This window comes from Maylandia zebra, linkage group LG18 (genome assembly GCF_041146795.1).
Source record: "Maylandia zebra isolate NMK-2024a linkage group LG18, Mzebra_GT3a, whole genome shotgun sequence".
NCBI lineage: Eukaryota > Metazoa > Chordata > Actinopteri > Cichliformes > Cichlidae > Maylandia > Maylandia zebra.
This window is the reverse complement of record NC_135184.1, coordinates 16,837,994-16,865,976: the sequence shown is the minus strand read 5'-3', so window position 1 is coordinate 16,865,976 and position 27,983 is coordinate 16,837,994. Positions and strand designations below refer to the sequence as shown.

General features: G+C 42.9%; 1 protein-coding gene across 12 annotated transcripts in view; it reads right to left on the bottom strand.

Moving 5' to 3' along the window:
* The window catches only part of adgrl2b.1 (adhesion G protein-coupled receptor L2b, tandem duplicate 1), a 94,811-nt gene that overhangs the window by 20,765 nt on the left and 46,063 nt on the right, over positions 1 to 27,983 (bottom strand). For 8 of the 12 annotated variants that reach the window (XM_014412315.3, XM_014412321.3, XM_014412318.3 and 5 more), the window contains 9 exons: positions 26,354 to 27,154; positions 18,519 to 18,818; positions 15,122 to 15,222; positions 13,094 to 13,279; positions 8,572 to 8,610; positions 4,522 to 4,705; positions 2,818 to 2,940; positions 933 to 1,138; positions 490 to 663 (listed from right to left, as the gene is read on the bottom strand). In XM_014412315.3, coding sequence (XP_014267801.3) covers positions 490 to 663; positions 933 to 1,138; positions 2,818 to 2,940; positions 4,522 to 4,705; positions 8,572 to 8,610; positions 13,094 to 13,279; positions 15,122 to 15,222; positions 18,519 to 18,818; positions 26,354 to 27,154 — 2,114 coding nt within the window. The remainder of the gene's footprint in view (positions 1 to 489; positions 664 to 932; positions 1,139 to 2,817; positions 2,941 to 4,521; positions 4,706 to 8,571; positions 8,611 to 13,093; positions 13,280 to 15,121; positions 15,223 to 18,518; positions 18,819 to 26,353; positions 27,155 to 27,983) is intronic. The other 4 variants (XM_014412319.3, XM_023154636.3, XM_014412320.3 and 1 more) reach the window with 1 other exon arrangement.

The window sequence follows — 27,983 nt, the reverse complement described above, 5'->3', positions numbered from 1 at the left end:
GGGACGTATTATTAGACAAACCACAAACTTATCCTCTACATTTATTACTGGCTAGGTCCTCGCTGCACATGCTATTTATCATGTAATTGGATTGTAATTGCATTTCGCGACCAAATGGGTCCAACACCACTTCAAGAGGGGTGGAGACACAAGTTAAAGCTGAAGTTATGTTGTTTCCCATGATTCTCTGAGACATATGCACAGAGGGATATTAGACATGGATCACAGGTAGAACATAATTACTTCTGATAATGGTATGGCACTTCCTGACACAAACTCGCACTTTTAAAGCGACAGCCCTGCTGCCTTTTCTCCACTTCTCCCTTTCTTCCCTGCCCTTACCTTCTCCTCCAGCTATAATCTAATTATCTCCACTGAAATGCCATTCTTGTTCTTGCCACGTGTGCACAAATCTTTAAGTGAGATGGAAGAACGAGTAATTGAGACTGAAAAATAGCTTGAGCGAGCCACAAGGCGAGGGCCACTTACCACATTTCCCCGATGAGCCATGAGGATGGCAAAGTTGGTCAAGTGACTGCACGAGCAAGTGGTGTGGCTCTTATTGGTTTCCAGCAGTTTACAACCCTGAGTGGACCAGTATCCCATCATGCTCCTCTCTGAGTAATTCCAGAAGGAACAGTTGGGATTGTAATAATGTTCTTTCTGCAAAACACAAAAGCAGAGAGGGGGAAAAAATTAAACATTTATGAATATGCGCAGTTAAAGCACGTCAGTCATGTGTTTACTTCTCCTTTTTTTCGATTTTAAAAAAACGTACTCAATTATTTGTGAAGGAGAAAGATCAAAATGGTGCTAATCATCACTAACGGCACACGGTTTCTCCTTTACTGTAAAAGGTATTGCAGTCTATCCTGTTTTTTGACAGCCTGGCTCTATAGTGTGGTCAGGGTAAATCTCAGAGGGAGGCTTACATCCAGGTGCTCCAGTGTGAAGATCACGGGGTCTGCCACAAACACACGGCTCGACTCCTTTGTAATAGAGGCTGACAGGATGTGGGAGTTGACAGTGAGAGAGAGGTTGTGTTTGTTCAGGTCTCCCATTCCCCGCAATGTGGCATTTTCTGTGCTGAGGAACTGACCCAGGTGCTTGTAGAGTACAAATACCAGCTTGGCTACACCTATAGCAAACAATAAGAAGTACAGCATTAGACATAATTTACAGTTATCTACCAAACAGTAATAATTCACTCCCCCAAAATAACACGGCTCACTGCATTTTATATAAAATATATAGTTTGCTAAAACTGGTGCCTCTGCCAATGAACACACAGGATGTCGAGCCAGTTAGACAGATGAGGTGCACAACTCATCTGTCTGACTGCTGCAAAGCGCACTATGCTTTACTCATTACAGTGATAATTAAGATTAATTTTAAAATATGAAACATCTGATCCATGTTCTTCATGTTTTGCATGTTTTTAAAACTATTTTTAATGGCAACCTTAAGACTCTTCATTGCAAAATGATGTGCTTTCGCTGCGTTGCTCCAGCAACATCATAATTAATGTCCATTGTTGCCACTAACCGACCATGTCACTGGGAAAAGATAAAAAAGATTAAAAGCCAGGTGCACATGGGAGACATTTGCCTTTGTGGCTTTTTGACCAAAACCATGATCTTTATCTAGACCAGGTAGTTTGGTTCAGCCTAACAATACTCCAACTGAAAGCCTCAACATTAACGCAAACATCAAACAAAGACTAAAACTAATGAGCAGTGAGTTATGGTTATGCGTACAAGCGTCCCAATCTCCTGGGTGAAAGTCCTCTATTTAGTATTCCACCTCACCAGAAACTTCTGAAACATTTTGAGCAGAAGTTCTGTTTTCTGCAAAAGTGATCGTTACACTTTTTCCCCCCTTCCTCGAAATATCAAAATGTTAAGATTAGATCACTAATCTCAGATCTACGTGTGTTTGTTTGTTCACAAACTCCTCCTAAGATCATCAGGAACATCTTAGGCCCCTGTAAGTCTTTTACGTAGTCACTGGTTCTTATCTATATCAGATATTATGATGTTATCATGCTTCCAAGCAACCACCGAGCAACAGGTTTTTTTAAGCCTTTATGCATCGTTAAAACCTTATGAAAGCAACCGATAGTTTTCATTTCAGGACAATAACATCCCATTTATGTCCACAAAACCTGAATTATACATGAATATATAGCTAAAATGCCCAGTGTTTAAGCTTTTAGCATGTGACTGGACAGCGGAAGTAAGACAGAGAAACTGGCAGAAAGACACACAGTAAAAACCCTTGGGGCAGATTTGAACCCAGGCCTCTGCATGAGCCTTGCAGCACACAAGTCAACCGCTCAACCCAGTAAGCTAAACCAGCAGTCCTAGATAACACATATAATTAAAAAAAAAAAAACAAAACTTTGAGAACAAACAGGTCAAGCAATACTTCAGCATAGACATGCACAAACACATGAAACCTAAACAACGGTTGTTTTTGTTGACCCATATCCAAGGAGCATTGCCTTTTAGCATCGCTAATTCGTTCCAGGATTTATGCTAAGCTAAGCTAATAACCTCCTGATTATATTACCCCATACAGTGCAGTGTATGAGACTCATATTGTAACTCCCGGCAAAAAATAAATAAATCAATGAGCATATTTCACAAATGTCTTACTAATCCGATTCAAAATGCCTTAGCACGTAAAATCACTTTAAGGCATTATCCCAACTTAATTACCCAAATGAAAACAACTATGTGAATTAGGACATGGTTATGAACTACCATCGAACCATCTGATCAGCTAGGTGTTTCTTCTGCAGTGACGTTCTCTTACCGTTTTTGCTGTTGACTTTCACCGTGTTGGAAGACAGCTGAAGAGTCATTCCGCTCTTGCTCGTCTGTGGAAATCTGAAGTCTTGCACCTGCCCGTCGGTGCTTAGCACACACACCTCCAACACTGAGAGATGGCCGAGGTAAAAGGGAAAGCGACAGAGAGATTGAGAGAGGGGGAGATGTATTACTCATAGGCAACATTTGAGAAGCATTACATGGTGTTTAATAGAACTCTATCGCTCAGGCCCAGTGGGGTATGTGTAAAGACTCGAGGTTCATTGTACCAGTAACAGAATCCAGTCTTATTGGCAAAACCCCGTCGAGTGTCATTTACTTAAAAAACCATGTCACTAAGCTGTTGGCTGGCATTGTGAAAGCCTTGGAGGCAGGAGCGGAAGAAAAAATAACAACAAGGGCAACGATAGAAGATGAGCAAATTCAAGCACGCAGCCTACTGCGGCATGAATGTCAAATATTCATAGGATCAAAAATATCATTGAGCTTTTACTTTACTTTTTCTTTCCCCTGTGGGTTCAGATAACTCTGGGCCTCGACGAGCAAATCTCTGAAAATCCTCCAAATTCCTGCAGCCCCTCTCTCTGGTATGCCAGCTGCCGGGTGGTGCTCCCTTTGATGTGTGAAATTATTAAAGGGTCAGGAGGACACACGTATCAGCACACTCCCTCCCATCAGAAACGGCCTCACTTCCTCAGATAGGTGGCTTCTGACAGACGGAGATGAGGAATTGTTCTCTAGCTGCTCCCCCCACCACCACTACCACCCGCCATCTACCTTTTAGCTCCCTTTCTCCCTTTTTTCCCTCGCCCTGCCCTTGATACTCGCCCGGAGATGCCATTTGAGCTTCGAGGAAACTGCTAATTAGAATCAACAATCATTTTCGGCTTTTTTCGACTCTTTTAAGAGAGGTCAGGTAGGCTGTTCTCTGAGGTTTCGTCATATTTAGTTATGTTTTTTTCATTATCTATATTGTGCAGATAAGCAAGCACTTGACAAGCTCATAAAAACTGTCTGAATGCGGTGATTAAATGGCTAATGTGAAACATATTACACAATGTGTTAATCAGTGCTTTTGGTAAAGACAGAGCAACTAGTCCTTATCAGTTTGGCTAACTACTTATTAATGGGAAAGGCTTAGAGGGAACAGATAGAGTGCCATGTGAATGGAGCAGTGCCATTCAATTGGTTTCTTTGTTTCCCCCCCAAGAGGTCTGGACAGTTCATCTGGCAGCACCCATTCAGTGAGGTGACTTTACAATGCGAGAAAAAGATTAAAAATCAATGAGGTATAAGACAAAAAGGCTAAGTGGAGGACCATAACCATAGAAACAAAGAGATACGAGTAGAAATATGACAGTTCACTGCACACAGCTGACTTATATGAATGAGATCATGTTGATAATAAAGTGCCTGCCTTTGAGGGAAAATTAGCTTTTTTTTCTCCCCACTTTTTTTGAGTCAAATCTTTTCTTATGACGTCAGTGAAACGAGATGAGATGTGGCTATTTTCAAAATGACGCTCTTCTTAAAGAATAGCTGCCTGAATGTGAGACAATTTTTACCGCTGTGTTTAAAACTATCTCCCTGAGACTGAAAAAAAAGAAAGAAAAGAAAAGCCATCAACATCACAGACTGTGAATGATGGATGTGCACATGTGGTTTTCTCAGTTACTGGAGAGGAACTTACGGATATTCTCTGCGGGAACTTTCACGATGGCGGGCTCAATGAGGTTTTCCGCGAGGACAAATGCCCCTTCCTCCAGGGTATCCAGCAGCATCGTGGCGGCGTGCGTTTGTTCCGTGGAATTCATGTCTTTCCAGGATTTTAGAGCTTCTGGCCTCAAGAGGTTGTCAACAGTGTCCACAATCGCCTGTATCCATGGAGACAAGACAAATTTGTCAGCTTGCACTCCCTCCACCCCCAAATCATAACTTGAGTTTAATGACAAAGAGCAGGGACTGGAAAACAAATAATAATAATAATTATTAAAAAAAAAGATCACAAAAGCAAAATCATTCCAACTGAAGACATGAAGGTCAGAGAAAGCCATGGGTAGCTAAAATAATAATGACGATGGAATATTTAGTGTGTATTATTTAATATTCTGTTTAAAAAGAATAAAGCTAATCTGGGGAAGTCTCTCGTGGGCCAGAGTCTTTATTGAATGATAATGCAAACATCCTTGAGGGTAAAAAGAAATACAAACCAAATGTTTTGGGATTTTGTTCCCCCTTCATTGAATGCTGCATTTGCCCTTCCTGCTTTAAGCAGCTATTTTTCAAAAAACAAACCAAAAAAAAGAAGAAGAAAGCAATCGTATCCATGGACAATACTCTTATTTCCATAACAGGATCTGACCATAATGACTTGGATACAATTTTCCTTGAGGAAAGAGGGCATTATCGTGAAATCCGTGTTCGGCGTAGTAGTGCAAGTGAAAACAGCAGAGAGAGGGGAGGGTGGTGGGATTTCTGCTTGTTTTAAATGGCAATCCTTTCATTTCCTGCTTTCTGATAAGCAGTATGCGAGCAAAACATTCCACAAAACCTACACAAGTATCATATGTTGATAAAACAAGAGTTTCCTTTGACCCTGGCAGGGTGAGTTCATGACTCCTGGCTGGCACAATTAAGAAACAACATCATTAACTTTCTTAACCCCCCTCGAAAAAAAGACAGACATTTGTACACAGATCTAGACGAGCCCTGGGTGTGATAAATCAGAGTGACAATTTAACCATAGGTGCCATTACCCACAGCAAGACCCACCACAATAACGGTAATTAACCAAAACAAGCCCTTGCTCACTGTACCAATTAGTCACAGCTGTGATTATCCAAAACACTAATTGACCAAGGACCGGATTATCCATTTGCCGGAATAACAAGAAAGGGAATGAACCAAAGTCTGCACCAATATATGATTAACCGCAACGTTTTAACCACCGAGTTGATGTTAACCGCAGCAGTGATGGCTGCATCCAGACAGAGTGCTCAGCATGTCTTTATATCTTGGGTCCAAGCACAAAAAATCAATCTCTGTGGCCCTAACCTTGCAGGCAACTGTGACTATGACAGGAGTTAAGTGTGTGTGTGGTGTCTGTGTGTGTGTGTGTGTGAGTGAGAGAGAGTGAGAGAGAGAGAGTGAGCAAGAGAGAGAGAAGTGGCGATTATGGGGTTGGAGCCATTACAACCAGACAGACACTAAATGGTCTTCTCCTGCCCCCTGGTAAGCCATCCTCAAAGGACCCATGAAATCCAAAAGAAGGGGGGGAAAAGTCTGTCTCCAATTTGTGTAGCACAGAAAGAATCTGTCTTCTGATTTAATTCATGCCTGGGTGGTGGTCAATTTACAAATCACAAGAGTGCAACCACCAGGGGAGCCCCTGTGGCTGCCCATATCAGCTGCTCTGACTTAAACAGCAATGGACGATGATCAGTGACACTGAAAAATAAAATAACAGCCACATTAGCTTTAAGCTAATTGCTAATGCCGGGATGCCAATGTGCTCAATATGGCAATGTTAGGTTCTGGATATTTAGGAGTTAGTTGTAGGTTCCTCATCTTTCATTAGCATGAGGCTTCTGCACAGAGCTCAGACTTTGGTTTTAAGATATTTAATGAAAAACCAGAAACATAACTTATAACAGTGCAGCCGGTTCAATGCCCCAGGGCCCAGAAGGTAGAGGGGACCAGTCAACATCACTATCAAGTAGTCCCCCCCCCCCCGGCTTTACACAGCATGCACATATTCACTGTGTTTAGATAAAGGTGGACAGATGTTGCAATATATTGCTTTTATTTCCTGCCCTTCTCTCTTGTCATTTGTGGAAAATGCTTGCAAACCTCCTGACGTCAACTGTGAAACAATTTGTTTGGCAGAGAGTTTCTTACAGAGTAGTTTGTCAGCACAGCCCAGGGGACGACATGGTGGTAAGGGCCCAAAGAAAAATCTGTACGGGGCCAAACATGGTCAGAAGTGTCTGTGACACAATTATGGAAAAAAACAAAATGCTTCGAAATCCAGCATTTATACAGCATGTTGCTCAATTAAATAGTAAATTCTTGCATAAAAGGCTTTTCTACTCTACAATGCCTCATTCGCCCATTAACACAAGCACTTTTTTCTACACTCAGGTGCTTTCTATCTAACGTTCTCACATATTTATACTTCAATGAATGCAACAACTTGAGGTTCAGTATCTTGGCCGAGGATACTTTGGCATGCAGACAGGAGATTGGAGCAACCAGGGATAAAACCACAAAGTTTCTGTTTAGATGACCCTCTCTACCTCCAGAGCTACAGCCCTGCGTTATCCCAAGTCCAATCTCTGTACATTTTCTAAGGTACAGACTTGATGATTTCTCAATATCTCTGTTCTCTATACCTGCAAAATACATCTGCTGAGAACAAAAATGATCCTCCTTGTATTCAGAAGTTTTCTTCAGCAGCAATGTTCAGTGTTTCAGTCACAGGATCTCCTACTAACCAATTCCAGGTACCTCTGAACTCAGATTTCTGGAATTGGGACGACTTAGCGCATTCCATAAAAAGTGAAAACTAAAACAACAACAACAACAACAACAACAACAACAGGTGATTCAAGTACCACTAGCAACACAATATAACACTTTTTTTATGCTTAAAAACACCGCTGCAGCAGATTCATGGACAGAGCCTGGTCTGCAACTGGCTTGTTCGTTCAGTAAGTCATAAATACACAACAGTGGCAGTGCTGATTAAAGGTTTTACTACTGTTTATGTTCACTGCCGCCATTTTGGATTGTTAACTCTGGGAGGCTGGGGCTGCTTTAACTTTTGGAGGAGGATATTCGAGTATATGGGGAGAACAGACCATAATAATGCATACTTTCAAGCTGCTAAATCTAAACCAAATATGGGCAGGAGGTGTATGGGAGGAACTGCATAAGGAGAGGCCCATCTTTACGAACCATTGTACTTCCAGCAAAGCTAGAGTCTGGGATACAACCACTGGGCACCATGAATATTTGTGTCAATCCACCACTGACACAAAATCTAAACACCATGCAGTGCATCTTCTCCCATGTGTCTACATCACGGCCTTGTCTTCCAGCAGACCCAAGCCCGGGAAAATAAACAGTACTGCACTCCACTAAGTAAAATGTCTGGTGGACAGCCTGCAAAGATCAGACTGGAACACAAACATATTTAATGGGGTTGGAAATTAATCCCACAGATAAATCAAAAAGGGGCCAAGAGGTTTTTTTTTTTTTTTTTTTTTAATTTTATTATTCTTATTATTTGCAATGGCGACAGTAGAATTTGTACAATATAAGCAAGTGAAAATTGAGCACATTGCCACTTTGATCACACTTCTGCCTGACAGGGAGGTGCAATTACAACCGTGGGAAGGCAATTATTCACACGACGTGTAAAGAGCCGACAACAGAAGAGATGGAGGGAGGCAAAAAAAAGAGTGGCGGAGGCAGAGGAGGAGGAGAAAGTTTAAAAGAAAAAACGAAGGGAAGATTTACGAGTGAAGAAGAATATGGATGGCGGCATCCTCAGATGGACAGAATGACAGGGCAGCAGACAGCCGAATCTGAGGAAGTGGCCGCATTTTGTACAAACACATCAGCAGGCACACGCTGTAACAAAATAATCAAAGACATAAAGACAGACAGTGCGGCATGCTGCAAGTCAGACGTTAGGGATCGGGGTGAAAAAGGAATGCAGAAAGCCTGGCAGTTATACCTTCATGTACGCTCTGCATGTCTTCTCCCTTTTTTGAAGCTTTTCCGCACAACCAGACGATCAAGTGCAAGAAACGGATTGAAGAAAGAGGAGGTAAGAAAACAGGAAGCATTAAATCATGCCACTTACCATCAATTACAGAGTTAATGAAAAGAAGAAAAGGCACAGGTCTATTAACTATAACCCAAAGAGTAATAAGTGCTTTTCAGGGGAGCTGTGTTTGAATACTTTTTTTTTTTTTTTTTTTTTTTTTAATAAATAGGACAGGGGGAATGAATGAGAGAGAGAGGGGGAGAGAAAGAAAGAAAACCAAAGGGGAGAAGAGACGGTGAGAAGGGGGGGGAAGAGAGAGAAAAAAAAAAAAACTCCTGGGTCACCTGTATGGAGGAAAAAAAAACAAAAAACAAACAAACAAAAACAAACAGAGGAGACAGCAAACAACAAAGAGCAACATAATAATAGAGAAAACAAAGCACCATCACAATAAACTAGCTAGTCATAGATATCAGTATTTACTAAGTAATAAACGATATTGTGCAGCACGCAAGATAGACAGCGCACAGTGTGCTTTGAGGCAGCAGCCAAGAAAGCTTTAGTCCGCGTCTGTGAATACCCATGTGTGCATACCTGTGTGGATCAGCATGCTTGCATTCCAAAGGTTTCTCCATGTAATGATCTGCTAGGGAGTGTGGGGGGGCCACAGCCCCGTCCTCCAGGGTGTGAAGCGGGTATGGAGGAGATCAAAACTCCAGACATCCAGAGGCCCCCAGAACACAAGAGACCATGGAAGACCAACAGAGGGGCAGCCGCGCCACTGTCCCAGTAAGAGCTGAGGAGAGTCCCAGATGAGGGCTCGCCCAGCAGCCGCGGAGCAGAAGTCAGGGGGAGTTGCAGTGACGCGCCCGTGAGCTCCGCCGGCCCCCAGCTGCGCCTGAGTGACCGAGCCCTAGGCCGAGAGGCCGGGGGCACCCCACCTCCAAAGGGGCCCGAGCGAGCCCCAGGCCCCAGGCCCTGACAAGCGGCCGCCAAGGAGTGAGCCGGTGTGCACCCGGACGCCCACCCCCAGACACAAAGAACCACCAACACACCGACACCTGAGGGAGTCCGCCACCGGCAGGGGAAGTGGTGGTGGGTGGAGATAGGCCTCCAAACCTTGGAGGGCCTGAGGTGTCCCCAGAGAGGTGGCGTCTGATACCCAACCTGACATATAGACACAGACATACAGGCACACACAGACACAAACATCCATTCCCACCCTCATGCTCTCATATGCACTCACTCCACACTCAACCAACGTGGAGACAGACATAAAGAGACGCTGTACACACAATCACACTCCCCAAGCGTACTCTACAAACCGGGTCTAGGTACCCTTGCCCCTGGAGGGGGGAATTGCACCCAGACCCAGGTGGTGTTACCCTTTTCCCTGCGGTGGGGAGAGGCAGACCACCCCGACTCCGCAGCAGCAGGGAGGCCCCACACTCCAGACCGCAGTCGGACGGCCAACTCCTCCTACTAGCCCTCCCGCTCCAGCAGGCCGCAGAGAATGGGGGTGGGAGAAGACTCCAAACCTCCCTCCACCCGCTCATTGTAGTGTTGATGCATATGTGTTCTAAGGTGCAATTAAAACCCAGGAGGGCATGGAGCTACCTGCCAAGGAGCAGCAGGTAAGCGCATAGTCCCTCCTGCTAACCCTCAATGACTAAGTGTATTTAAAATTGAGAGGTGGGCAACGACGTCAGGGGTGAGGTATACACCCTGATGGTGATTTGGACTCCGTGATTGTGCCCACCCCCAAGATCCTATATGTATGTGTAATGAGAGTGTGAATAATGTGAATGTCTAAGTTGTGGGATAAAATTGAGGCAGAGGCAGCCAGAAGGGGACAGGGGGGGGGGGGGGGGGGGGGGGGGGTAGCCTCCTCTGCACCCTGGTGACATACCCCTACTCCAAGGCCCTGCATGTGTGGGTGGTTGTGGAGGAGCGGGAAGAGGGAGGCAGCTGGAGATGGGGAGGGAAGGAAGGGAGGGGCAGGTAACCCCTCCCTGGGGCCAGCTCCCCCGCTGACCCCAGTAGGCACTCCCACCCTCCGCGACCCGCCAGGGAAGGGGGGCCCAGGCCCATCAGACCGGGGCCCAGTGCAGTAGCGCCCCCCGGCTCCACAGAGCCCTGGACAGTCCACCAAACCCCACCACAGAGAAAACTGCACCCACCCCACCAACCACACATCTTCCAGACTACATAAGACGGTAAACGCCCAGGCTGAGATCTTCCTCCACCTCTCCTGTATCTCCCCCTCCTGCAGAGAGTTCCTGAGAGAAGAAAGCTCCTGCAAGATGTGACCATCCCCCCCACCAGTTGAAGAGCCCCCCAGGCGGCTCGATGCACCGGCGGCACCCTGCTCCAGGGCCGGGCCCCCATGCACCCACCCGCCCACAACCCCGGCAACACACCAACCAGGACCCGAGCCCCCGAGGCCCGGCCCGGGCCCCAGCCCAGAGACGGAGCGCCCCCAAAACCTCACGCCCATCCCGGACCCACCCAGGGGCAGCCAGGTTGCCAGGTCAGTAAGAAAAGGCACAGGTCTATTAACTATAACCCAAAGAGTAATAAGTGCTTTTCAGGGGAGCTGTGTTTGAATACTAAGTATAAATTTGGTTGCCAGGTCAGTAAGAAAAGGCACAGGTCTATTAACTATAACCCAAAGAGTAATAAGTGCTTTTCAGGGGAGCTGTGTTTGAATACTAAGTATAAATTTGGATCAAGTCAAAGTGAGGGGAGAGAGACGAGAAACGCAAAGCAGCAGTGAGGAAAAAACGCTGAGACCAGATTCTGAAGCTTCCCCATTAGTGATGCTTTAAAATACATTCGGAAGACAAACAATGTGGGATGAGGTCATTTGTATTTCTTGTCATGGAGAAAATAATACAGCGCTAGCTCTCTTTAAAACCCCTTTGTTAGGCTCTTGGCTTTAAATAAGTTGGTGTCTCTTCCTAATTGAGTCAAACCAGAGAAACTCACATATCGTTGCATCAGAATTTGGAAACAAAGAGATAAAAATGTTCCTTGTGTCCAAATTACAACCATACTTAAAAGGGAAAAAAAAAAGCACACACAGGAAACCAGAAATGGTTCTTCAACGCAGTCCAGATTGCGCCCGTGGACGCCGGCATTTACTTGTTTATTTGGAGGAAAGGGCTGCGTGAAGCTGAAAGCACCGCGTTCTGTTTTTGTTGGGGGGTGTTCTCAGTTCAGCTTTCTTGAATGCAAATCATGTATGCAATACATTTCTTCTAAACATTTTCAAACCCATGTGTGTAGGCTCGGATGTTCAGGCTTCTTCTTTTTTTTTTCTTCTTTTACTGGCACCCATTGGTGTCTATTTATTCCAGTATGGCATGGAAATCATTTGGCAGACAGGTTTCAGTCTGCCTTCTGCATTAACCTGATTTCTTTAATCATAAGAAAGCCAGATTCTATAAATCAGGGCAAGGAATTTAAAAAAGATCTTGATTTTGAGTTTTCTTGGTCTTGCAAATACATGTGTGCATGGCTGAAGTGCTCAGACGGGGGGAAACTGTTGGTGGAGAAGCGCAACGAGATCAAAGGAAGGATAACTAAATTATTATATTCACAATTCCAAGCAGGCTGTTTAAAGAGTGACTTTAAAATCAGGCACGGTAGTAGTATTTCTCTGTCAGATTCACCCCTGGTGTGCTCGAGAGTGAAAGTGTGTTTCATTGCAGCTGCAGAACTGCAGGTACAAACAACAGCTCTGTGACAGGATGTCACAATTTTCAAGTAGTTTTAAGTTGAATGTTGTTGTTGTTGTTGCCTTTGAATTGTTCCAATCACCGCAACAATATTGGCATTGCAGTAAGAAACCTGTTAGCTCTTATCTTCAAATAATAGCGGTGCAGCTGTCTGAACACATGGGCGCAAACAATGGGCGTCATTTTTGGTTGTTTTGGGGGGTTTTTTGTTCAAAATCACTTTGTTTACACAGCAACTGCTCCAAAGTCTGAATAACAATGTAATTTTTCAAAACTGTCACTCAAATCGCCACGGGACTGCCAGCAGCTACGAGATGTAGTTTTGTCTCAGGCCTGCTTTCTTTCTACTGAGCACCTGCATGAGCTCCAGGAGGGGGCACCTCCACACTTGTCAGCAATGAAGAGTTATTCTTTGTGCTGGTTGGGGGCTCGTGGCCATTAGCTCCTTAAAGGTGGAGCTGCCAGGTGAGCCTGTGTTTTCCAACGCTGGTAATTACCAAGGAACTCTAGAGGAATGAGCTTCCCCCGCAGGGTTAGACCTGCCTCCCTAGCCCCCTCACCTCAGACTGCGTGTGTTTGGATGATGCATACGTGCATGTAAGAAAAGCGCAGAGCGGCTTGTGTGCATCTGTGTGTGTGTTTTGCTAATGAATGTCCTGAGTCATGCTGACACAGAACCAGGGCAAAACAGGGACAACGTTTAACGAGAGGTCAGAAAAGGAAAGGGCCAGGGAGGATTTTCACAGCACCTTGTTGAAGCTGCGTCCAGCTGAGTCCTTCTCGTTGGGCTTGAGCTCCTGCAGCTGAGCATCGAGGATGTCCACGAGCTGCTCCATCAGGCGCACCGATGAGCTGACGTCGCCGGCAAACACCGGGCCCTGTGTGTGACGTGCCAGCTCATTGGCTAAATTTGCAGCGTTTTCGCCGCTTCGGATCTAAAAAAAAACAACAACAAAAAACAACCACGGGGAGAAACACGGGGGTGTCAGTAAAGTGTCAGTGATGCAGCGCTCAGATCAGAGTCATGCAATATGAACCTGGACTAATATCTCTCACACACATCTGAAAATTCACAGCAAGTCTAGAAGGAATTTGTCTTTGTGTGCAGACGGAATGCACTCATGGTGACTGTATGATTAACCAGGGACGTTATAACATAACTATGTCTTATTAAATGCACAGCAGTACTCTCTCCAAACAGAGAACCACTACAATACTGTGTACATATTTTATATAAAATGTTCAAGGTGTCTTTTGCCACAAACGAATCAATTTTTTGCACTAAAATGCGGCAACAACGACATCAATCAAAATGTGACTTTGAAGTGCCGCTGCCAATTAAACTTCAAATAGAGGAAGCTAATGCAAAACCAACATACCATTAATCCTTGAGCCATTCAGCCTCCAAAAAAATAATTCAGGGCTATCAGAAGTATCTTGTAGCTACATTACAATATCTCCCCACTTACTAAAAAGTACTACAGTGGTGTCAACAAACCAGAAGCATTGCAGCTCTAAGGCCCACCATCGCTGGCAATTATATCTTAATAAAATCTAACATCAGGACTTATACAGCCAATTCAGCCAATTAAACGCTGTTCATATTAGTTTCACTTTTTAATGAGCAAATATGCAAAGCTTAGAACAGATAACTAAAGCTCCTGCTTATTATATGTCATAGCAAGGCTAGCAGTGTGTATAATCGCCTGAGAGTAATGGAGTTGTGTGAGTTTTTCGACTTGGCAACAGTGCGTAAGATGCAAAATGTTTTGTTGGGTTTTTTGTTTTTTTCCCCCCTATCTCTGTGCGTTACTTTGAGGGAAAATACTGTTAACTGAATGCTTCTAAAAATATGCAAAAACATGTTGCATTAAAACTTGAATGACGAAAATTCTGGAAGAAGCAGAAACTGTAAGTGTTGCTAACTTTTGTCCAAACACGGGATTCGGACCTCACTTTCCCAGCTGAAATTCCTCTTTTCTTCCTTTTTAAAGCCTATTACACCTCTGCATTTGACTTCCATTTGTAACTGCTTAGTATTCCTCATCCAATGAGGTCTCCAAGGACTCCACACAGATGAGGAACATGAGTCTAGCTCCCTCTCTAAACTAGAGTATGCTGAAAGGTAATTATGGATTTTAGTCCAGTGATGCCGAAAACATATTGCATACCCCAGTTTTAATGCAGTGTGCATACTTTCTCTATTACACTTCATTTTGCTGTGTTTCTAGCGTAAAAACTGAGCGTATCCAACACTTTTTCACTTACTACTGTTTTTTTGTTTTTGATTTTTTAAACACACAGCTGTTCATTAGCCAAGATGTCTTTCAACAATAGACTGAAACCCTGCCTGAACCTGCAGCATTCTGTAGGTGTTTTTATTTTTTCAAGAGAAACAATAATCTCTTCTTTAGGGTTTGCTATGTTTTACATTCCTGTGCATCTAAGCAACTGTTATCTGCACATCTACATTACATTTCTACCTGCATGACATCAAAGCATAAATGTCACCGCAGAAAGAAACCGTGGCTCTTTGATTCTCACTAACAGACTGCAGTTCTTGGCATTTACTCCTGATGCTTTAGCTCATTTCTTTCTGCTGCCAAACAGCATTTTAGTTACCCTTGAAAGTTTCGTGTACACTTGAAAAGTTCTGTGCTGGAAAAATAAACCAAGCTAGGGAACGAGGTCAGAAATTACCGCTGTATGTTGGATCGCAGCCATTTTACGTGGTTGTTTGCTGCTATATTTTTGTGATCGACAAATTCTCCTTTTACCTTTTGTGCCACTTGAGTCACCCAGTGGGAGGTGCAGTTGCTGAGGTCTGGCCCTTTGGAGCACCATGTCCCTGCCATGGTGCAGAGGAAAGAGGCGATGCCTGCAGTACCACAGAATAAAAACAACAGTTGGAGGGGAGCCAGAATGTTGCTCAGATACAGTTTCTCCTGCTTATCCTTCATTCATGCAGACTCTTCACCCGGAACAAAGATTTCTAAATGATTGAAAACCTAAAAGCTTTGTAGACTGTACAAAAAAGTACAGAAAGGACACTAAAAGACTATTAGAGTTCTACAAAGCTTGGGGGAAAATACACAGAAAAAAAGAAAAGGTGGACGCAGTGGTTTGTTATTGATCGTAAACAAATATTTTAAAGACCTCTTGCTATGCATGTACAAATAAAACACGAATCCTCCAGATAACATGCAGCTTGACTAGTAAAAGCTAAATCTTTTTCCTTTCTCAATATCATCTCCTTTCCCACTTTCTTTTGAGTCTTTTCAGTTGCCAATCTTTGCAACGGGATGTTTAGATGGATTTTGTGAGATTACGGCAGATGATCACCTGCAAAATTAATGGCCAAATTTCTTCATTTGTAGGAGGATTTTTAATCTGGCTATCTAATAGAAGCAGTCCAACATCTTTTTTACCTTTACTTTTGGTCTGTTACAGATAGTTTTTCCCCCCTCTGTGTGATTTCCTTTCAAGGAGAAATGGGCTTCAAAATTACAGTAACTAGGTACATTTCGAAATCTTATTTTTGTCAAAAAGGCTCAAATCCTGCTATAATACATTTTTAGACTGACATGTCCATTTTATGAAGTTTTACAAAAAACAAAAAAAAAAGACAAGTAAACCAAGATGGAAGCGAGACCTAAATAAGTACAGCTAAATAACTCTGCAATTTTAACATGTTTAATTGGGAGCTTTGCTTTTTTTTGCTAAACTGTGATTTGTGATCATTCTGAGGTTTGGTTTATACCTGATTGTTAATGGCACTAATTATTTGGCACTAACCTCCTAGAGAGTAAGGACCAATTAAGGAAATTCAAAGCAGTTGGAATAAGACGCAAAATAAACATTTATGAATTAGTGTTTCAACAGAAACAGTATTTCTGTAAGCTGTAAACTTTTGCAAACTGTCAGAGAAATGTATATTTTAATATATGAAAATATTGTGTATTGTTCCTGTGCCATTGTTTTAATTGACCATTTAAATGAATATTTTCACATTTGTGTTCAAATATCTTTTTGTCTTTATGGTGAATGTTAGACACCATTAATGTCAAAATGTAACTGTTAATACATATCTTTAGACGTGTCATAAAAATAGACCTAAACCCTAGAAACAATTACTTTAGCTTAGCTTAAACTCGGACAAATTGATAGGCAGAAAAAAAGCTAGCATAAAATTACCAAATGATTTTTGTAAGAAGTCATAACAGAAGAAAACACACATTTTTCACAAAACCAGCAGTATATGTCTTAAATAAAACAAAATATAAAATGTTGATTATTAAACTTTAGAGGCAATACGAGACATCTTTAGGCTAGTAAGCTTAGCACTGTTTCCAGTTTAAGCTAAGCTAATAAGCGCCTAGCTCTTGCTCTATACTTAGTTCTTCAGATAAGATAAGAGATGACAGTTTCATTTATTTTGGATTTTCTGTAATGCATACAAGATTACAATCATGCACACAAGCTCAAATATATACATACTGTATACCCCCACTAATATTTGGTCAACTGTCCCTTAGCTAGCTGCACATTGACAAAATGCAACCAATTAACAGGTTTCTGGCATAATTCTGGCTGAATATTTGACTACTCTTCTTGGTAGAGTTGATTTAAATTGGTTAATTCCCTGGCACCGACCCAGCTGTAACGCCCTAGGACCTGGCGTCCACATATGTGGACATCACATTTTGGGTTGTCTAGACCAAAATTCTAAATTTTGTTCTACAGGGGCCTTATATCCACGTACGAGGACATTATACTGTCACTGTTCTCTCGAAATTTAAAACAAATGTCTTCATATGTGGATCTTATTTTTCTCAGAAACAAAAATCAGGTAAAAAAAAAAAAAAATTACGGTAATTCTTTGTTTTTACATTCATCAGGTTCCAATCAGCCCAAATAGCATAGAGAAATTAAAATTGCATGCCATGAAAGAGTTTGGGTCTTAGGAGGTTAAGTCTAGTCCAGAACAGGGCTGAGGTCGGGGCTTCTGAAAGGTCATTCAAAAGGTTGATGTTAGCTCGCTTTATCCATTCAAAAACCAACTTTGATGTGCGTTTGGGATCATTGCCTTTCACGAACACACAATAGTCCAATTTTCACCCATCAAGTTTCACCACCCTCCTTCCACAAGACATTTGGCTTGCCCGTGAGGGCAGCTGCAAATTTTTGTGAAGCTTGAAGGTGTTAATTCTGGAGCTGGGGCTTCCATCAGCCGGTGTTTAATCAGTTTCCAGTTCATGGCAGGCTTCAGCCTTTGTGGTTACTGGTTTGTTTTTGAACATCCTAACCAATTTCCTCTTACAAAGGTGGTGAAACATCCTAATAACTCATAGTTGTATACAATAGTTTGAACCTGCAGTTTTCTAATCTGCAGTTGTCCTGCATATTTGAGTTGGCCAAGACTTTACGCCAGGTACCCTTCCTGACGCAGCTCTCCCCAGTTATCCAGGCCTGGAGCTGGAACTATAGCAGTACACTGGCTGGTTCCAAGACACCTTCCAAACTTATATAAATCTAAAACTCTTTCCCAGTGCTTTGATATTGATTAATCCAATTAGTGCTGCCAAACAAATCCTTTTGATGCTGGCAAAGAGAAATTACAAGTTGTAATCAATTATGACCACTTACAAGAAGTTACTAGACCTTGGTTTTGTCAAGTTAAAATATATTGTAGAACTTTAAGCATCAAAAACTGTAAATGCATGTATATTTTTGACCCTGTGTTGATTAGGAAAATTCAAAATAAATTCAAACTTTTTGAACTGTCTTGTCTTGTTTTTTTCTTAACTTGTTAAAAGTGTATGCTGTATAGTCACTGCACCCAGGAAAAACAACAGTATAAAGAAATAACTAAAAGCCCAGAATTACAGCAACATTCATGCCTATGGGGACTGTATATAGACACACACACACACACACACACACACACACACACACACACACACAGGCAATGGTTTTCTTGTCCACACTTCAGAGGGTGAATAAGTATTTCTTTAAATGTCAGACTGTTCCTCTGTTAAAACCCTATGGTCACAGGGCTGCTAAAAGCTTCAGTGGAATACTTTTACAGAAAAAGAAAAAGAACGTCTACCTCTAGCAGGCACACAGTAGACAAAATGTTGAATTTTCATGTTTCAAGAAAAGTGGAGGAAATACCTCTGGTCCCCTTGGGGCAGGGCCTCTCCACAGTAGTCCCAGTGTGGGTCTGGGGCCAGTCAATGGCTCTCCTCCTAGTCGCCTCGCAGAAGCGTCTGGGTGTTGGAGGCAGCTCTGGGATAGTGGGCTCAGCGGTACTCAAGCCTCGGCTGTCCTCAAACGGATCTCTGCCATCTCTTGGATCTGCTCCTGCCACTGTGGTGTCACCGCGCCCCTTCACAGTGGACGCGGCAGTGGTGGTGGTAATTGTTGTGGTCTTAGGCATGGCAGACGAGACAGAGGCGTCTTCGGTGGTTGGCACTAGAGAGAGAGAGGGATGGAGAGAGCAGTGACGCTGTTAGAGCTCGAGACATAAACGTCCTAGCCTTGAACCCCTGCTGTTTCTCGCAGTGGGGGGGACTGCATCTGCTTTGAGCCTCATGGTTTGTTGGTATTACTAGAGTTACTGCTTCCCATATTATCTGGAAATAAAAGCATTGTGCGGCTTTCACTCTTTATTTCCACTTTCTCCCCCCCCAGCTCATTTACTAAAAGAAATCAAGATAAACATGCAAACACAACAGTATCACTTACTATTTTATACTTTACTTAAGCCCATAAATAACAACAACAAAAAGGCAATGGCAGTCAGGCATCCTTTGACATAGCAGTTTCTTCCCAGCAGAGTCAGTACCTTGGACTGATTAAATATCAACAATGAAGACAAAGCCTGTCTGCATTTTACCTTTTTTCTGCCTTGTTCATCTCTCTTTCACTCAGATAAAGCTGGTGTGCGGAAGGAGAATTGCACTGCTCTGGGCAAAAACCATACATCAGCAATAATGCGATTCCACTGTATTCAGTCCACGGTTACCCTGCGAAGCAAATCTTTGCGTGAATGTGCACGTGTGCACGTGTGCTTGTGTTTGCTCGATTAGTCAGGTGTGTCTCTGTTTAAAACCACTGTGTGCACACAGATGGATATCTGCTGCACAGAGCCTGGAGATAACTGGGAAATGGGTTCAGAAATGGGAAATCTATAAATTTTATACAGTATGAATAGCCAATAAGAATAAAAGGAAAACACATTGTGTGTATGTGCACAGGTCTACGTGTATATACTGGGCTACTTGTCTCCTGCATGAATGATCATACATTTCTGCCCACAACCACTTGATTGTATTTTGAGATAAAAGCAGATTCCCAAAATGAGGTCTGCCGCTGTGAAAGGCACCATAGGGTTGTCTTCAGTTTCCCTGGGAGCTGATGGGAAAACGCAATATCATCCTGTCTGACAGTCCATCATCAGACACATTTCTCCATTTCCTGAGAATGGTGACTGTCTCCACTTTAATCAGCCAGTCAGGTGAATATGTACGTTTTCACTGGACAAAAAAAATATTTAAATATATTAAATAAGTTATATGTGGTGATGCAGGGAGTGGAGAAAAGCATTAGTGTGACAGTGGGTGGAGTGGGGTGTTACTCATTTGTGCCGGAATTGTGACAATTCTCTCAATGACCTTTCCTCCAGACAGGAGCTCTGGGTAATTACCTTACACTCATTTGGTCCTGGTGTGTTTGACACCTGCACATGCACAACCATCAGCTAAGGTGCAGTTAGCAGTTAGCATAGCCTTCAGTTATCAGGACAATGTGCAGAATAAGCTAAAAAATGACGGCCAAAACATACCAAAGCAATCAAAAAGAAAAGTGGACAGACATCCGATTTCCCCCCCCCCTCTCTCTACCTTTTGGGAAGATGCATTAAACAAACTTTTATTTATTCCTTTACAGATAAATAACTTTGAGGCTATCAGATAATAAAAAACAATGCTACAGAAAAAACAACAACAAAACAAAACAAAAAAAATGGTGTTTCAAATATATTATATATTGCAGATGAGGATTTTTTATTGACTCAGGAGAAGTGAGATGATTCATAGGCTGACTTGGTTGATTCAATATACGCATATAATGCAATACAAGGGCAAGTGTAATTAGGTTTCAGAATATTAAACCTCTCCATACCTGAGCAAACTTGTGCTTTTCCACAGGCTGATATAAGCTCTAATATGCATCTGGCTGTAACAGCATGCTTGCTTCACCTGATTAACCTGCTCCTGAGACGCTGTTTCTCCAACTCAAGAGACCAAAGCACCAAACTTATTACCCTGTACTGAGAACTATTTAGTTTGCTTTTCGGTATTTATATTCTGTTTGTTTTCCATTTTCATAAACGTTGTTTGTTTTCAATTGTATGATTTAATCAATTTAGATCTGCAGCAAAAAAAAAAAAGAAAAGGAAAAACCATGATGAGGTTAGGAGAAAATCATTGACAGAATTAATCTGTCAACGATTATTTTAAGCAATGGTTAAGCTTTAAGATGTGATTAAATGTTATGTATTCAAACTGATGGCTCCGATGCTTTTACGTATTCACATCGTGAACCAAAACAGCTCAATTATTTATTTAATACTATTTTATTTTAGCATTTTTACCATATTTTAACATAGCTTTTTTTAAATTAATGCCAATCAGATTTTGTAACAAATCAAACACAATCAATTAGCTCCAACACAGTCTGAAGCAGACTAGCTGAGATTTAAATGTGCAAAAATTCAATACAAATACTCATTTAGTCATGAATATTTAATAATAAGTGCTTCAGACTTATTTCTGTTAATCACTTAATTGATTATATGACTCATCACACAATGCCATTTCAAATATATGAGTCAAAACCCTCGCATAACAATAAAGCATTCCCAGTTCAGTATTCCAACACAGAGCTGTAACTTGATTATTCTTATTAGTGATTAAATTGCTTATAGCTTCCCTAATATAAAAGAAAAATGCCCAAGGTTTTTAAAAAAAGAGAAGATCATCACATCTGTAACATTGAGAAATTATAAAAAAGGATTCAGAGTTTGTGGGTCGTCATATTCGTTTATGTTCATGTGCATTTTAAATTGATTATCCAGGCACAGGGTGCAAATTTCGACAGCTCTATAGCAGCCGGCATCCCTAAATATTTTTCATACTATTAGATCATATACATCATTTACTATTAGATGGTCATTGTCTCTTGTAAGAGACTGTCAGGGAGAGTCATGGACTCGTATCACTGTAATTAGGAGTGGTACTCGGATGTCAAGAGCGATTTTTATTCTAATCAAAGACGTGATACCATCTTTGTAGCTGCTTATAGTCATCATGTCTTGGGTTTCATATCACAATGTGACTGAGAATAACACCAAGAACATCAAATATCTATTCAGTAGTACATCCAGTAATGTGCTTATCAGATGTCGATGCATCTGAGGGGTTATTTTGATGTCTGTGCACCATGCTCGCTACAATTTTCCTTTGATTGCAAAGAGCAAATTCCCCTCCAGTAAGAGCCCTGTGTCCTCTGATAGCACTCAACCAAGAGAGGGCTGCACCAATTAGCTACCATTTCTCTCGAGAGGCAGCGAAGTCGCTCTTTATGGGCAATCTGACACCAAAGGCATACTGTTGACATATGGTGAATAATACCTCTTGTAAATAATGGAAGAGTTTGAGATTGAATGCTTGAAAAATGACTGTCACCAGTGTCAAAACAGAGTGTGTAAATTAAAACAGAGCTAAAAGGAAGGAAAACCATTATGCAAGATCATCCATCAAGACACTGGAGATGGAACAGAATTAGTTTTATCACTTTATAGCCCCCCAGAGTCATTTACGTATCCGAGAGGAAGATGACAAAAAATATTAAACCATAATCAGATGATCAGAGGTCTAGACACTCTGTTTGTCCTTGCTTTTATAGCTGACACGGCTGTACTAAAACAGCGTGTTTTTGGGTTTTTGTTTTTTTTTCCATATCAAATTACACACATCGAGCGAGAGCAGTAAAAACTATGTACCTGTCCAGATAGACACCAGAATAAATGCATCATAAGCTGCCTAATACTTGCTATTAAGGGAAAAGCAATGACAGCTGCAGTCAAATCAAGCTGTTTTAATTGCTTTCAGTTTTGAAGCTGAATCACTTACAAGGCTAATCCTCACAGTAGACGAACAAACAGACCCACACAGCTGAAAGGAAATCATTGCCATCGGTTAGAAATCATCCTTGCATTACCAGGATTCCTTTTCGGAGCTATACGAGTTGATAGATTTGTAATGAATGGAAGAAGGAAGCACGGTAAATAATGTACAGTCTGATGGGCAAAAATAAGACTGCAGCCAGCAGCTGGTAGCTTAGCCCACCGTGACTCCATGTGGGGGTCCTCGTGTATCCATGTGTGGTTTGATTGGCCTGACTCCACAGCGAGGGGGAGGGAAAAGAGCCACGCAGAAGCTACAGTTGGTTTTTTGCCTCTTTACCTAAAGCCACTGCTGGTAATTAATGACAGAAACAAATCCCAGAAGTCATGAATTTTGCATTAGGCTGTTTATATGCACTAATGCTCTTCTGCCTGATTCAAGCTTTCGTGACTTGAGCTTGGCATGCAGGGTACAAAAAAAACCGCAAAACAATCCATGTGTACTTTCTGATCCGATGCCAAAGTTCATGTCATTATTCCTCCTAAAAGTACAAAAAGTGGAGTTATTATGAAATTGTTGCAGGGCTGACTGCTTTATTGACTCTTATTCTTTAAAGAGCAGAAGACAGAAAAAGGCTCTGCCCGACATATCCTATGTCTGTGTGGGGTAATTTATGAGGCCTGAAACTGAATACCGTGGAGCAGCAGACATAGCACAGTCACAACCTGACAGTCTGAGTCAGAAGGATGGCAGAGCGGCTCACAATACAGACACATGCATGCAGACAGGAAGATATATGCGCAGACAGAAATACACTCTGAGCAAAACACCCCAAAACCCTCTGTCATATAGGCCTATAAGGTCCACTGAAAAAAGTTTTCCTGTCATAATCCACCAAGCAGAACAATTAGAGCTGTTCCAAATCCCCGACTCATTCTCTGGAGCCCCTATTTCTGTTGCCAAACATCATGCATCAGAGGGTGGAACACAGGCTTAGTGCATGACACATCTATAAATGTCCTCCGTCTTGAAGGCACACCTGGAGGCGTCGTTCTGAGATATGAAAGCAAACCAAAGTGCAGCATGGCGCACAGCTGGATTTAGCCGACAGATATGCGCCGCATGCAGGATATGATAATAATTGTTTTGTAATTTAGCAGAGAGCCCACTTATTGCTCACTGCTACCATGCTATTCCAAGGAGCTAAGCGTTTCGGATAAAGCCAATAATTTTATGCCTCTTGTCTTTAAGACCTCAAATCGATGCTACCTAAAAGACAAATTAATTTTCTGTTTTCTCTCCTTGTTCGCATGAAAAGCTTTCTGCAATTACTGGTCCTTTTGATTGACTTCTGAGCTGTTCGGACTGAAATCCGCTAATGTCTCTGCACATCACAGAGAATACATTACCGCTGTCCCTCTTGGTTCTGTAACTACGGGCACTGAGAAGGTAGACTCTCCAGATATTGATCAGAGCTTTTCGTGTTCTCAACGCATTAGCAGAGCATAGAAGTTTCCTCTAAACTTGCGCAAATTATTTAGAGCAATAGGCGAGAGCGATCGATTTGGGGAATGATCCGAGCTAATCACCTCAACCCGGGGCCCGAATTAAGAAACCTGCACTGTTACCAACACAAGGTAAAGGAAATATAGACAAGTTGCTAAGGTCAATTATTTTCTGCTTTGATCAGTTTGCTAAAAAAAACAAAAAAAACAACTTAATATAAACCCCTAATCCTGCTAGCGTTTCAGCGCCTCTGTAGGATGAGCACTACGGCCAAGGTTGATGCTTCTGACAGAAAAGGACACCGACGTTCATTGTATTACACGAGCTCTAAAAAGGAGAGAGATACATTGGGTTTGGTGTTCGAGGTAACTTCACTCTGTGGTCGATGAATCTTAATGGGCACAATTAATTTCCTTTACGCCTCAAGTGCCCCACAGTTTCAGAGAGAGAGAGAGAGACATTATTTCAGCACCATTAGATTACCCTGCAGAATAGGTTGTTTAATTCAACGGCATATCATGGGCAGCAATAAATCCTAATAGCTACACAGTAAAGAAGTTAAAGGTGTAAATCTGAAAAAAACCTAATAAACAAGAACCAATTATTTTCAAGTGCCATTCACGGGATCTGGCATGCTGCTGCTGCTGGCCTTGGCATCTACAGATGCCTCCTCTCTCCTACTCGAGCTCGCAACATTTCATAATGTTCTCATAAGGCGCACTTAATGAACCACACTGACAAGTTCTGCTGCAAAGACACATTTCTGATTGGATCCCAACAACGGAACAGTGGCAGGAAGCCCGCACTTCGAATAATGAGTGAAATCAACAGCTATGTTCTTTGGGGTTTCTTGATTAAATGCACTGTTGCTGCAGCAAGTGGCAACACCAGGCTTCAGTGGCATTTATGTTTACCGAGCCATTGCAGTAGCTGAGGGAGCACATTAGGCCCTTCATTGAAAATGCTCTGTGATGGCCACTTTTCTCCTCTCCCCAAGACTCCTTTTGAGACAAGGAGGGTAATTATGATAATTCAGTTGTTAATTACATTTACATACATCAGGACGTGAGGAGTTGAGCAGGCAGTTTGCATGCATGACGAACTCATTAAAGTTGGGAGTATTTTTCATATCTTCTCCAACATACTCTTAATTGAGGCTTTGGTTGTTCCGCGACTCAGACACAAACCCGGAGCCTCCCTTGGGTGTCGAGTTATCATGCCGGGGGAGATTCCAGGGAACAGCGGGAAAACAAACAGACGTGTTGACAAGAGGCCAGAGTTCAGGAGCACACAGCCTCCATTGAGACGTCAGCGGCAAACCGCCCCCACCCTACCCCCCTCGCCACTTTTCAACAGCTCAGGTCAGGAATCAGATTTCCCCCACCGCTGTGCGTAGCCCCTCCCGAATATCCAGAAGTTAAAAAATCATAACCTAATCCGGACCACTGCCTGAGGGCAACCTGAGCTTCTAACGTATCGTCGAGTCAGGTCAAGATTCTTGTTTTCCACACTTCATACAGAAGACTTAGAGAAGCCGAGCTTTATGGGATAAGATGGCAGCAGTCAGGCAATTAAACCCATTATCAGCTGGATGTAAGGCCGCAGTGTGGTGACACGTATGTCGCCTCTCAGCACTTCACAGATTAATTTAAGCCCCCCCCCTCCCCACCCCACAGCCCCCGAGACGAGATTCTTCGGCGTAATCGCTTTCCAGCCACTCTCCTGCTCGTGATTCACCGAGTGGTACATAAGTCTCCCACACCTCAGTCTGGCGATTTTTAAAAATATTATCCCACAATAGGGTAGCGATTATCTTCTGATCTGTTGCAAAAATGGCCTCTGTGAAGTTGATGAGGTAACCATGGCAACAAATTGAAAACCCGAGGTAAAGAGGGAGAGGATAACCTGTGTCGTACTGTGCACAATACCTCTCAAGCATATTCCCAGCAATAGAGGCGAGTTCAGGAGGGCCGTGTTCATAATGGTTTTGGATAAGGCCCGAGATTAAAGAATTTGATAGGGTCCAAACTTCAGCTGGAAGGAGTGCCTCGGCTTGCCTCATGGTAATAAAGGAGCTGTTTTTTTGGTTGCGATGCAAGCCCCACTGGGAGCTATCCCTCATTCCAAGGTGAATGTGTAATTTCTGTCTGCAAATGAGCCCTTTCCCCAAGACTAATGCAACGCTTTTTTTTTTTTATATATCACACCTGACTTGCATCCAAAATTAAAAGGCAGCCATCTGTGACATCCCACACTGCAGCCAAACAATAGAAGAATTAGACAAAGACTAAACAACAATGAAGCAGCTCTCACCTTCGGCGGGATCCGGCGGCCCGAAATCCAGGTCGTAGCGCAGGATGTAAAAGTTATTCCACACGTACAGCTGGTTGTCCCTGGGGTTGTAATCCACAGCGGTGATGTACTGGTACTGGTTGGGGAACAGGATGTCTGTGTACTCGCCCTGGCTCAGCTTGGTGTTGTAGATGTAATCGATTTGGCTCCGGCTCGCCTCGCTCTCGTTCTCCTCATAGGTGGAGCGTACTACGTGCAGCACGCCGCATACCATGAAGGCGTTGGAGGCAGAGCGTTTGTCGTAAGCCGTCTCCCAGGTGGCTTCGAAGCGGAGCGTGTAAGGGTTGAGCTGGCTCACCACTATGCGGCCATTGTTCTGCTCTGTGGCGTAGATTACCCACAAGCCCCGCTCGTCTACTGCGAGGTCAATGTCGGTCTTGCCACCCCAGCGGTAGGGAGAGGTGTCGTGGTAGTTGGCATTGTTAACGATGGCCTCGCCGCTTTTGATGCGCGTGCGCAGGTCGAACTTGACAATGTTGCGCGTGCGCTCCTTGTTAAAGAAGATGGCGCCGTCATAAGCGACGAAGCCCGTCCCGTCGACACGGTGCGGCAGTTTATAGGTGGTCGTCTGGCGACCATTTTTTAAATCCTCCAGAGAGGCGTATTCGATGAGAGTGTCAGTGCGGTATGGCGTCCAGGGCATGAAGAAAATTTTGTCTCCGGCCTGCAGCGGGTCTTTGCACCACGAGCCGGCCTGCTGCTCGCCTTCAAACAGGAAGGTGGCGGCGCCGATACTCTTCAGAGTCCCGGGACAAATGAAAACTAGTGACAGAGAAGAGAGTGAAACAAAATAAGGCAAGAATTTATATACTTTTGAGAAAAGAAAAAAAAAAAAAAACAGTATTATTTGACAGGCATCATTCTCGCTGCTGTGCGACTTGAGTGCAGGACAAAAAAGATCAGGGACTGTGATTTTGGAGGAATCTTTAAACTAGTGCTTTTGTACTACCGCTAATGAGCAGGGAAAAAAAGAAAAGAAAACAAATGCATGTATCAACAGCGATTGTTCACAATGAGAAACGTGTGGTTGAGAGAACTTGCATCTCAGGGGTCTGCTGATACATCCTAACGGGGACAAAACAAAACAAAAATGAGAACACAAAGAAAAAGGAAAAATCCTGCAAACGAAAGACGTGGGAAATGGAAATAAGAAGTAGGGTTCACAGTGTTTCGATTGGAACTTGTTTCGAAAAATACCAGTCTGTTGTGATGTCAAATGGCACACGAACAGCTGGGTATATGGACACACTGCACATGCATACTCACATGACTGAGGTCATAAACCGAAATGATAAGGGGTAACGGGCTTCACGTCTTTCGATAGGAGTGAACAACAGGTTGTTAATGGTGGTGGTGGCGGCAGCAAAGCAGAAGGTAAAAAATGAAAGTGGAGGTTGGAGGGGAGGGGGGAGGCAACAGTGGTAAAGGATTTTCACTACTTCTGTGGCAAAAAGACAGAGTAACCACTGATGGGTGAGGGAGGCCATGGCAAGGTTCCCGTTTAGCTGCTTTTAAATTAATTGGTTCTGGATTTTAAAAAAGCAAAAAACAAAGGGAACACAGTGAATCGCTGTTTGGTTTTTTTTCTTCA